The sequence below is a fragment of the Palaemon carinicauda genome, chromosome 40 (assembly GCF_036898095.1).
Source record: "Palaemon carinicauda isolate YSFRI2023 chromosome 40, ASM3689809v2, whole genome shotgun sequence".
In the NCBI taxonomy this organism is placed as follows: domain Eukaryota; kingdom Metazoa; phylum Arthropoda; class Malacostraca; order Decapoda; family Palaemonidae; genus Palaemon; species Palaemon carinicauda.
In genome coordinates, this window is record NC_090764.1 from 67,333,526 (window position 1) to 67,345,978 (window position 12,453).

Sequence of the window (12,453 nt, forward strand, 5' to 3'; positions counted from 1 at the left end):
CGTAAACTTCCATCAGGCTTTCGTACAGGGACAATAGGGCTATTCCAGGCACTCTCACTCCTTTCTATTACACCCATACGCTCTAATTCCTGACACTGCTCCTCTATCTCCTTGGCAATAGGCGGAGAAAAATGCCTGGGACGCTGATATATGGGGGTATCTTCACTGAGAACTATTTTAAATTCTGGCAGGTCTGACCCCCCACAATCATCGTCACCGAGACTCATAACTCTCCGCTTATCCCATAACATCTTAAGCAATCGTTCCCTTTCGACCTCACTTATACTCTCATCTAACTTAATTCTTCCTTTCAATGTATCGTAATCCCAATCGTCATCGTTCTTTACCTTACCAGACATCACCTGTCTCGCCTTAACATATCTTCCATCCTCTACATTAATCAGTGTATACATACATCCCATGCAATCACCCTCACGTATTCCGCGTACTCTCTTCCTCCTAACACACGGCAACAACCTTACATACACCTTGGGTTCCTGCATATTCATAACACCATCATATATATACGCACTAGTTTTCACCAAATTACCTGCTTCCATACCTTCCACTACATATTCATCCTTGTCACTATTTGAAATTCCCAGACTGCTCGGCCATGCAACTTTTACACTAATAACCTCACCTTTCTTACCCGATAACTTTACACTTTCCTTTGCTACCAACGGCACTCCCTTCCACACCTTCGTACTCACTCTGCCGTCTTCCTTTAAATAAAATTCCCCACAAATATTACCGTTAACCTTTATTTCAATCATATTCACACTTGGATGTACAATCATACCACATTTTTTCAGAAATTTATACCCAAGCAGTACGTCATATTTCTCATTCGCTCCCTCAACCACGTAAAAATCATTATCCTCCATCATCAGCCCCCCAATCATAACATTTTCCCGCAACTTCCCTTGCACAGGCATACACAAATTACCAATACCTTTTACTTCACCCTTACATCCCTTAAATTCACAAACCTCTTTTACCTTATCATATGCATTCCTAAACATTAAATTGACACCACAACCAGTATCAATCAAACCAACCAACTCTACACCATTAAAAATCATTTTCACACTCATGCAATCATGTGCTCTTTCTCCCATCACATCTTCATGCAATAAACCCTCACGAACATGCATCACATTCACTCCCCACACACACGAGGACTCACCCAGCTGAACCCTCTGATTAATTAGTTTCCCGAACATCCTGGCTGACTTGATCCCTTCTTTCTACAAACCCTAGCTACATGCCCATCTGCACCACATTCAGTACACTTACCCCGCGGCTCCTTGCACATTCTAGCATAATGACCATCCTTACCACAATTACCACAAATTACATTCATACGATTATTACGGCATCCACTCGCTATGTGTCCAGTCATACCACACCGATAACACTTAACCACTTTCTCTTTCTTACAGTCGCTAATACGATGCCCTGTCTCTCCACACCCGAAACATGCTCCTAATGCCCATCTACACTCGTTTCTTTTTATGTCCTACCTTCCCGCACCTATAACACCTCTCTTCACGGATACCACTACCTAACCTAACTTGCTGCGTACTAGCACTTCTATCTCTCCAAACTTGATTTCCCTGTCTAAACCCGTCATTTCTTGGCATGGGTATTCCTACATTACTCACCCTAACACTTCTATCTACTACACTATCAGCTGCCCTCATTGGCCCTCTCATAACAGCATCTCTAAAACTACCAAATTCTGGCACACATTCCTCCATTCCAGTTCTTACACTCACAGATTTACTTTTCTTTCATATACCTATCCAACTCATAATCCTCAACTATCTCTAAAATATCATCCCAAGTCAATCTCTCTCTAGTCCACCTCATTTTCTCCTTCCGTTTCAAATTAATAAACTCACACACAACTCTCTGGTACTGTACCCAAAAACTTCTTCATTAGTTCCTTATTTTCATTTATTCCTTCGTCCCCATACTTCTTTTCTAGCCAATGTTTCTAACCGACATACATACATCGAGATTGCTTCACCCACCTTCATTCGTGCTTCATCAAAATCATTTTTTCGCTTATACCTAACACTACCTTTCATACGTTTTACCTGTTCAATTATCCTATTCTTTTACACTTTCATACTCAACCTCTCCTACACTCATTATCACCCCATACATCGTCAACAAAATATCCTGACAAAAATTCTCCCAACTCCCTAGCCCAAACTCTCTTACTATCCCCATACTTAGCCTGACAAAACTTTTCATATTCCCTAAAGAAGTCATATACATCCCTACTGCTATGTTCATTAAAACTTGCACACCTAGGAACCTCTCTCATAAACACTGTCTTACAAACTTCCTCTACTTCATTCTCACTACTATCTTCACTGTCTACTCCCTTCTTGTTGCCTTCTTCTTCATTTGAATACAATGAATCTAGTTCTACACTCAAAGTCCTATCTTTAACTATTCCCTTCTTACCCTTTTTCTTATTTACCACCTTCACCCAATCATGATCATCCTCACTCACACCCTGACCTTTCTTCTTTTCTTTCTTCACATTATCTTTACCTTTCTTCTCCTTCTTCCTATCACCCTTCGTTCCAATCTTACTATGTCTAGGCCCTTTACTTTCAATATCACTATCACTACCTTCCCCATTATCACTTACCCTATCCTCTTCCACCATCAACCCGTTACCAGAAGCAGAAGCCACTCCTCCGACTGCACCTTCACCTATGACAGTTTTCATCATCCCCATTACTTGCCCCATCATAGCTTCCATTCGTTTCTCATTTTCTCGCATCCTCATCTCAACACCCTCTTCCACTCTCTCTACAGTTCCCTGAAGTTCCCTAAGTTTCCTTTGCATCTCCTCATTCTCACTACTTAACCTCGCATTCTCCAACAACAACCTCTCCTCTCGCTCATTAGACAACCGCAATTCCTCCTTTAAAATATACAACTGTTCTTCCAGTTCTTCCATTTCGATTACCATTAATATTTCAAGTAATTCCAAAACCTATTTACCCTTGTCCAACAGTCCAGTTTCAATCCCACCTTCAACAGTCGTCCCTGTTCGGGCGCCAAATTTATGTAGCGGGATGTCAACAAAAACAAACCCCCACACCTTTGATCACTCTTCTTTCAAAATATCCCACAACACAAACTTTCCCCTTACTTTACTTTAAACTGGACTATTGCACGAAGGGAAAAACAAACCAAAACATAACCTTAAAACTATATTCACCGCAACCAAAACAAAAATCATACATTAAACAAAATTAACACAAAAACAGACAAAATAACACTTTTCACGAATCATAAACAATATTAAATATAAACCGTAACACCATTCAAATAAAAAAACCTTAACAACTTAAAATTAACACACCCAAAACCAATATTTGTTTATGTGTGGACCACTTTGTCCACACAAGGGCCAACAGTCATTAAAAGCCCAAAACCACAACTCTGCAGCAACCTTATCACTGTTAAATATTAGTACGTATATGTTTTAGTTGGTTTGGGTTGTGCGCGTTATCCTCATCAGCATCATCATCATCGTCAATCGAAATACAAAAGCACAATCAAATCCGGTTCTTGAACACAATCCAGGTCATCTACAGTCGGTCAATCCACAAGAGCAGTCTAAGTATAATCGATTACAGGCCAGGTCAGCAACTAAAGATCGTCATTCAAATCAATTAAATCTCTCCAAAGGAGGAATCGCGGCCTGCCAAAATAAAAAGAAAAACACTTATGAACACTCCTAACTAACAACTATCGCACTATAATCAAAGATAAACAATAAACTTTCTATCACTCATGAACGCGCCTAACAAAAATAAATAAAAACAGTACTTACTCAGAATATAAAAAAAAAGCTTCACAGCCGGCTTTCGAAGAGCAAAAAAATACAGAACCGACTCCTTCTATCGTTTGAGATCCAATGCTTTCGCCCAAGACATTCATCACCACCCTATCCTAGCTAAAAAAGTAAACAAACAACCTCAATTATACCAACAATCTTTCCAACTTCAAACAATCATTCGCTAATTACCCTTTTTTCTTCAGCGCGCACCGCGGACACACAAAACACGCACACACAAACGCACATACACACATACTCTCTCGCGCACGCGCGATCTAACAAACTAAAGCAAATGAAATTCTCTCTCTCTCTCTCTCTCTGACAAAACTAAAGCAAATAAACACTTTCTTTCTCTTGCGGTTTGACAAAATTTAAGTAAATAAACACTCTCTCTCTCTCTCTCTCTCTCTCTCTCTCTCTCTCTCTCCTCTCTCTCTCTCTCTCTCTCTCTCTCTCTCTCTCTCCTCTCTCTCTCTCTCTCATTAATGACAAAGCTAAAGCAAATAAAATGTCTCGATTTAACAATACTAAAACAATCTCTCTCTCTCTCTCACTCTCTCTCCTCTCTCTCTCCTCTCTCTCTCTCTCTCTCTCTCTCTCTCTCTCTCTCTGTGACAAACTAAAGCCAATACTGTAAACAATTTCTCTCTCTCTCTCTCTCTCTCCCTGACAAAACTTAAACACACACACTCTCTCTCTCTCTCTCTCTCTCTCTTGATTTGGCAAACAAAAAAAATAAATTAAAATTAATCCTCCACAACCTGAGCTTGCAAGTGAATGAAAATGCACCATCTCCAGAACGTGATCCAATTAATCAGCTTTAGTCGATACATCACAACAAAATTATGAGAATCTACGATATGAAACACCATCTCCCAAGGGAAAAATTATGTTGCTTGAGAGCCCTTACTTTTACAAAAAAAAAAAGGGGGATATAAGGATCCAGGCTACTTTTTCGGTCTTCTGCCTTGCAGTCTAGATTTCTAAAGCCCTGTCCACACGATCGAACATGCCCGATGGCCAAACAGTGATACCAGACCATAATAGTTATTAACCCTTTTACCCCCAATGGACGTACTGGTACGTTTCACAAAACTCATCCCTTTACCCCCATGGACGTACTGGTACGTCCTTGCAAAAAACTGCTATTTATATATTTTTTTTTTTTTTTTTTTTTTGCATATTTTTGATAACTTTATGAGAAACTAAAGGCATTTTCCAAAAGAATGAGACCAACCTGACCTCTAGTTAAGGCTGTTAGAGCAATTTAAAAAATATATATTGGAAAATGTGCTGGAAAAAAAAAAATACGCCTGAGGGTTAAGGGTTGGAAAGTTCCAAATAGCCAGGGGGTAAAAGGATTATGAATGAGGGTTAATGACGTCAGAAGCGGGAAAACCACAGACAGAGATCTGGCATCATAAAGAGTTGCCAGATCCCTGCCTTTAGTTTTCCCGCTTCTGGCGTCATCAGCCCTCATTTTAACTAACTATTGTGGCCTGGTATCACTGTTTGCCCGTTGGGCATGCTCGATCGTGTGGACAGGGCTTAAAAGAACGGCTAGAGATGTGGAACGTAAGATTTAGCAGCAGATGGATCTAAATTTTGAAATTTGAGGTTACGAGACAAACTCGACTCGTAAAGAGACAGTGAACATTCAAAACTAACTGTAGACTCCAGTTTCAAAAGCACTTGAACATGAAACACACTTTAGAGAAGAACAGTGAGACATCCTACTCCTCACAACAGTTAATTGAATCGTAGTGTTTTTCATGTGCAAGATTACTAGCAAATCCAACAGATAAGACGTTTAAACACAATAAACAATTATTGCAACCTGGAAAGTGGATATGTCTTGATCTCACCGATGCGATGCAAAACTTTAATGTGAACATTAGGTGATTATAGATATAAATTTTACCTGCGCTCCTTATTTTGGTTGTTTTGTAAAGAAATACCTTTCTTATAAATTTTTATCATTTAATGAAATGTTGGTGCATTTTTTCTAAATAAGCTCTTTAAAGATATATATTCAAGTCTAATTCCTTTTCAATTTATGAAAAAAATACTGCAGTCTGAACCCGTGATTAAGAAAATAAAAAGTCAACATTGACAGTTTGTTAACTTGAATGAGCTAACTGACTGTAAAGGGAAATTTAACTCTAACTGTATTTTTGATACAGGTATGAAAAATTAATGTTTAGCAGATTTGAACATAATTCATATCATGTGATTACTTTAAAGAGGTCTCTTATCATGTAATTACTTTAAAGAGGTCTCTTACCAAATTGCAATTTTTTTTTTTTTACTAGTAAGAAAATTGATTTTTATAAAATTATATTTTTAGTTTTATTTTTCTACCTGGAATAATATAATTAATAAAGAAATTATTTAAGCATATGATAATCAGGTAAGAACAAGGAATTTGATATTTGCATACTGGCAAATAGTATAATTATTTATTTCATATAAAAAAAATACAGTGCAAGGTTCAGTAATATATAAACCCTTTGAATTTTGAAATTCCCTTTGTTCAAAACTTCTCAGATATGACCATCAGTTGCACATTGTTACATCAATTTCTTTCATCACTGTACTCAAATTTTTTTTTTCATAAAACAATGCTAGTTTTGCCATCATTTATAGTTAAGCCATCCCCAATAGATTGTATATCTTATTGCAATGTTATCTTGGTGTCAAATTACAGTAGTTTATTCTTTTTACTTTTACAGATGATGTGATTAACACTTTAAACTTGCAAAATAAATGAAAAGAGGTGCTTTGATAAATGATTTATCTGTGATCTTAATTTTTTTTTTTTTCCAGAGTACATTAAATCCAAATGCTGCCGAATTTGTTCCAGGGCAGAGCACGGGTGGATCTTCAAACCCACCAAATCTCATCGCTAAAGTTAATAATCAAGAGGAACGTTCATGAGTTTGATTGTGAACTTTATTTCTTGTCTTGATAAAAAAATTACTGAAAAGCAGATTTTTCATGTTTTTATTTTATTTGCTCTAGTATCAGGGTTCCTTGTAATTGTGAATTATCCTCGGTGAACTATGAACCGTTTTAAAATTGATTGTTTATATGTTGATTAATCTTTTAGGAGTATAGTATTGGTTATAGAATATGAACAAGAGGTAGATATTGGCGTTGGGTAACTTAAATCATCAAATTTTGTGTGAAACTAAATAGTTTCACTAAGTAAAATCTGTAAAGGAGTGACGTGTAGTTTCAAGCTAATTTGAGGGATAGTTCCACAAACGAAGGAACAGTTGCTGCAGTATATCTACAAGTTCATGGTGATAGTTAGTGAGACAAATGGTAGGCTTTTCAAGTATAGGAAAAATTCTTTAAAAATATTCATATGGTTAGATTTTTAGATGATTCTAGATACAGTTTTCATATTGGGGCTTTGGCAGTATATTACCATGAACATATAATTAAATTTTACCCAGAGTGCAAAAATGCTACTAAGGCTTATTAAGTTTTTTTGTCAAAGATATAGCAATGCTAGAATAATTAGGTTTCCTAGATTTTCTTTTTGAGCATCAAAAAGATATCACCTCAGGAAACATCATCATGATGATTCTTAAAGCTTTTAATTTTGTCATTCATATTCAGATAGCAAACTATTAGTACGTGTTATACTACACTTCATGCTAATGGAACATTTATACGTATGAGTGAACGTTGTCAGTTTGTGTGGTTGTACAAAGTTTAAATGTGGAGGTTGTGAATATTTTCATAAAGGGAGTTATAGTTTATTGCCTTACCAATTCTATTTATTTCTATGGATCGCTCCTGATGATCATATTGCTTCTGTCTCGAAGCTTGGCTCATGCGGATGTTACCCCCAATAATAAAAATTAACCGTTTTCCTCAACGAAGTTACCCGCAAAAATAAAAATTCCTGTTTTCTGCCTTTAAATAAGGTATTCCTCTAGCCTATATTAAGGAAATTTAGTGACTATAATGACAATTAGCATGGCATGGATAGGCCACAGCTGCTTTTTGTCTATCTTTTTGTCAAATTGATATTGATAAGTCAATTGGTTACTCTGCTCTTGGTTGTGAAACTGTTAATAGTCTCTACAAGGAGCAGTTGTAGATTGTAAGGATTCCGCTTTGGCAGAAATTCTGCCTGAAAGGCCAATAAGACTCATAGACCTTATAGGGAAACACAGGTACTGGCTTTCCTAACATCTCCCTGTAAGAGGAAGGCTTTCCGACTTATCAGTTTTGGGAAAACCTCCAGCACAAACCGAGGGTACTCTCAGTGGTCAGCGAGGGCTATCAAAAACCTCGGGTCTCCAAATCCACCCTTTTCCAAAGTACCGATACCTTTTCTAATACAGCAAAGGTCAAGGTTTTAAAAACATATAATCCATCTCGGGGATTATACTATAGGTTATTCCTCGTCCCCAAAACTTCAGGAGGTTATAGTTCACTGTTCTCGCCTAGTTTTCAGTGGAAACCCTCTTGACAGTGCTTGGGTAGTAAAGGAATGAGATTGGATGCTTTTGATAAACCTAACAGATGGTTATTTTCACATCCCTATTCTAAAAAGTTTGAGGAAATTTCTTCGTTTGGAAGCAGTTCGAAAGTTCACCAGTTCAAGTGCCTGTGGTTTGTCTCCAAAATGGATAAGGTTTCTGGGCATCAGGGTACTTTTGTATCTATGATGTCTGGCTATTTTTTAATTTTCAGATAAAGATCTCGTAGCTGAGATTTCTCCTATTGGAATCAGAGTGGGCTAAACACTGATGATCTTATCCATTTTGCCTACATTCAGAGCCAAGAATGATTTCAAGACAAAGTTTGCTGCAATTCCTTAAAATTCCCTCTTTGGAAAGGATGTCAGAGGTACATCAGGGAATAGATTTCTTTCTCTGGTGAGACATGTTAAGTATTATTTGCTTAAGACTGCAGACAGAGGTAAAGTTCAAAATTTGTTTTGTGGGATGTTTTTCGAATCATCCTTGTGTCCTAAAAGGCCATGTCCTTTCTGGTTAAAAGATTTGTCACAGGCTCACTCAGATGAAGCACTTGAAGGTTAGGGTTCATGATGGCAGGAGTGCAGCTTCAAATCTCTTCTGGAAATTGTTTTAGGAACTGGTCACTGGTGTTCCAAATTGGGATTCGCTGAACATTATCCTAAAGAATTCTTGTTCAAGATTGTTGGGATTTAGGTGCTGTATCAGCTGCTGGTTAAGTGGGCTAAGAAAATTAGTTTACTCTTAGTTTTTATTGATTGGATTAATTTGATTAATTTTAGGTTTAATTTTCCATTTGGATTACACAGTATTGGGTAAGGTTTATAGGCAAGTAATGAAGAGGTATTTAGAAAGACTTTTGGTACGGAAGTACAGTACTACCGGTACTAAGAGGTAAATCTGACTCGAAATTATTTTGATGCTTCAAATTTCCTATCTTTTATTCAGTGACTCATCTCCATCAAAGTGTGATAGTCTGCAATATAAACATTAGGGGAGATTCACAGAGATGGAATTTTCATAATAAAAAAATTTCTGTACTCAAATGATGTTTATATTCATGCCCACCCTCCTCCTCTATAACGTTTACAATGCTTCCACAAGGGTAAAATCCCTGGTCACACCTCGACTTGTACTTACTGCTTAGTCTGTATAATGTTTTCCTCCCCATTGACAAATTATGTCCAGAAAATAGGATAAAGTATTAGCTTTGACTTAGAAACAAAGATAAAAGCTGGTCATTGGCAGTACAGTAATCCCTCGCTTCATCGTGTTTGCCTTTCACTTCCTCATTACATCGCATATTTTAACATATGTAAATCAATAGCAGCTTTGTGAGGGCAGAGTTTAATATTTTTCATATTTTAATTTTTTAATCAAAAATATTCCTTTTTGGGCTTATAAAAGCTAAAATCTATAAAAATTAAGAATTATATAAAAGATTTTCAGCTACCATACAAAACACCCGTATTTAGCTGATTGTCTCCATACTGGCTAGAGGCATATGCCTATTGAAAGGGAGAAAACAGGAAATACAAAGTTTTAGTGGGTAACATCCGTATAAGCCAAGCTTCGAAAATGAAGCAATTTGATGATCAAGCAAGTATAGAAATATCAAATTATATCGAAATTCCATTTTTGTGTATTTCACTGTCCTGGCTATTTGAAGTTCATTTGAAATTATATTTAGCGATGACTTCAATTTCAATGAATCTTTTAAATGTCTTCGATATGCCAGTCCAGTTTTTTAATGTGAAACTTTAAAGTTTTATATCCACGATCCTTTTCAGCAGAGATGCAGTCGAAAACTATATTGTTATGTTTTCAAAGGAATAGAGAAAAAGGAATTTAGGTTTAGGAGAGTAACAAAAAGATTATACTTTCTTGCTTTTCAAGTAGTCATTTTTTTTTTAGGGTAAAGTATTTTTCTTAGGACTTCAATTGGCAATTTCTAAATTACGTTCCCTTATGCCTGAAAGGGCTGCGGTGATCTCACCGTTCTTGTTTTAGTACATTACAGTACTGTACATGTAAATATATCTTTAAATTCTTTTTCATGATCCTCCATTTATACAAAGAAGCTAAATAATCATAAAACAAAAGCAGATTATAAGAACAAAGACCTCAATAGGCAATGCCTGAATAGGTTTTTAAAGTGAATACTGATATTCAGTGCATGAACAATGAATCATTCATAAGAATAAATCAGGTCTTTCATTCTTTGGGAGCTCAAGTCATTCATGTGTCTTCTACAAGCCATATAAATTAAGGATATTAGAACAGATACTACAAAAGAGCCACTTGTCGATGATCATAGAGTTTAGATGTTTGGTGGAGTAATGATTAAAGAAACAACCCTTGCTCTATGTAGATGACAAAAAATGACATTTTGTAAATTAATACTTTTGACAATTCAAAGTACTCCGACTAAGTTAAAAAATTTTCTTCCTTTTAATTATTTCAATATTTTTTAACTTTAGTTATTTTCATCTTGACTGATGTTTATTTGGTAATGACCTTGGTAAGTTATTGTTTGGCTTTGGAATATTATGTTGTGAGTTTTTTATATGTACAGCAATAGGCTGTGGTTCTTCAAGAGATGTGATAATCCTTTTAGATATAAAAGTATTAATATTCATATGGATGTAGAGTTATGAATGAAATTAAAGTTTACCACATGACTTATTCATAATTTCCAGATTGTAAGCCAGCTCATCATCATTGTTAGCGTGCTTGCCAGTATTAATGAGAAATAAAAGATTGAAAGATATTTAATGTGGTAAACTATGATCATGGATTGCCATTACTCTAATTTTAGGGCGGAGAGATCTTTCTCTAAGAGAAAGTAGGTCTCGCTGCCTAATTAATAGCTAAAGATGAGCAATGGTAGTTTTTTTGACATATTTATGCAGTTAAGCATGGAAGGGAGCTTCTGAAATACACTTAAATATTTTCATAAAGTACTGTCAAATGTAATCGGGAAAAAATAAATTATAGCCGTTTTAATGTCTTTATCTAAAGATAAGGGGGAATTGTGTATAGACAATGGACAGAAAGCAATGTTAGTTTCATTTTTATGAGCGATATAAGGATAACTGTTTACATATGCTCCATCCCTCAAGTTCATCCTATTCCCATATTGTAGGCTGAAAGATGAGAGAGTAATGATGATTGTATTGTATGAGAATGCTGCCAGTCGTCAAGGTGCAAGTCTATTATTTCTTTTTACTGTGCAGGTAATTTCATTCTTGCATTGCTAGTAACCAAATTCTTTGAATTTTTCCCAAAAAAAAAGTTGCCTTGGGTGCTGTTTGCTGCATCTTTTCTAAAAATCAAAATCTATCTTTTCCTCTTGCGTAATTTTATAGTCATTAATATTGTAATGATATTTTGTAGATCATCTGGAATAGAGTACTATTTGAAATGGAATTATAACTTTAGGAAATCTTTAGTATTTCATTTGTTCTAAACCTTTCTAAGCTTAAAGCCCATGATTGGTACCTATCGCTTAACAAAGTACCTTTGTGAAATATGGTCTTTGGTTTCATGGTGCAATTTATCCAAGAATAAAAAAAAAAAAAAAATAAATTTTATCAAAATTTATTTTCATAGATCTTACCTGTAGGTGACGTTGCATATATCAACGAATCACAAGATTAAGATTTTCACATTTAACCCTTGGGAGACTGAATAGATTCATCCATAACATAACCTGTATTCTGAAGAAAATAAACCAAAGTACTGTATTCAGAAAGACAGAAATCATTGATGCAACAAGGAAAAGGATTTATGAAATATAGATTGTTTCTGAACCTCCTTGATGTTCATATTGCTGTTTCCCAAGAAGCTCAGCTTAATTAACCTTTACCCGTAAAATTTTACACTAACCCCTTTCTTCCCTTTAGTAAACACATGCACTTATTAAAGGAACAAAAATTCTAGCAGAAAGTGGTAACTGATACACAATCCTCTTTGTCTTCTTCAGTTACATTAGTTGCCAGTTACTCAACTGGCAAGACCTCCTTCAGATTACTGTATTTGCTCATCACTGCACATTAAGAGGTCTTCTGGTTTTCTAAG

General features: G+C 35.9%; 1 protein-coding gene and 1 long non-coding RNA gene across 5 annotated transcripts in view; one reads left to right on the forward strand and one right to left on the reverse strand.

The window, feature by feature from the left end:
• The window catches only part of LOC137631840 (polyadenylate-binding protein-interacting protein 2B-like), a 271,444-nt gene extending 259,624 nt beyond the window's left edge, over nt 1-11,820 (forward strand). For all 4 annotated transcript variants that reach the window (XM_068363848.1, XM_068363851.1, XM_068363849.1 and 1 more), the window contains exon 5: nt 6,701-11,820. In XM_068363848.1, coding sequence (XP_068219949.1) covers nt 6,701-6,811 — 111 coding nt within the window. In that variant the 3' untranslated portion in view covers nt 6,812-11,820. The remainder of the gene's footprint in view (nt 1-6,700) is intronic.
• The window catches only part of LOC137631842 (uncharacterized), a 265,710-nt gene that overhangs the window by 215,974 nt on the left and 37,283 nt on the right, over nt 1-12,453 (reverse strand). The gene's annotated exons all lie outside the window — the stretch shown is intronic.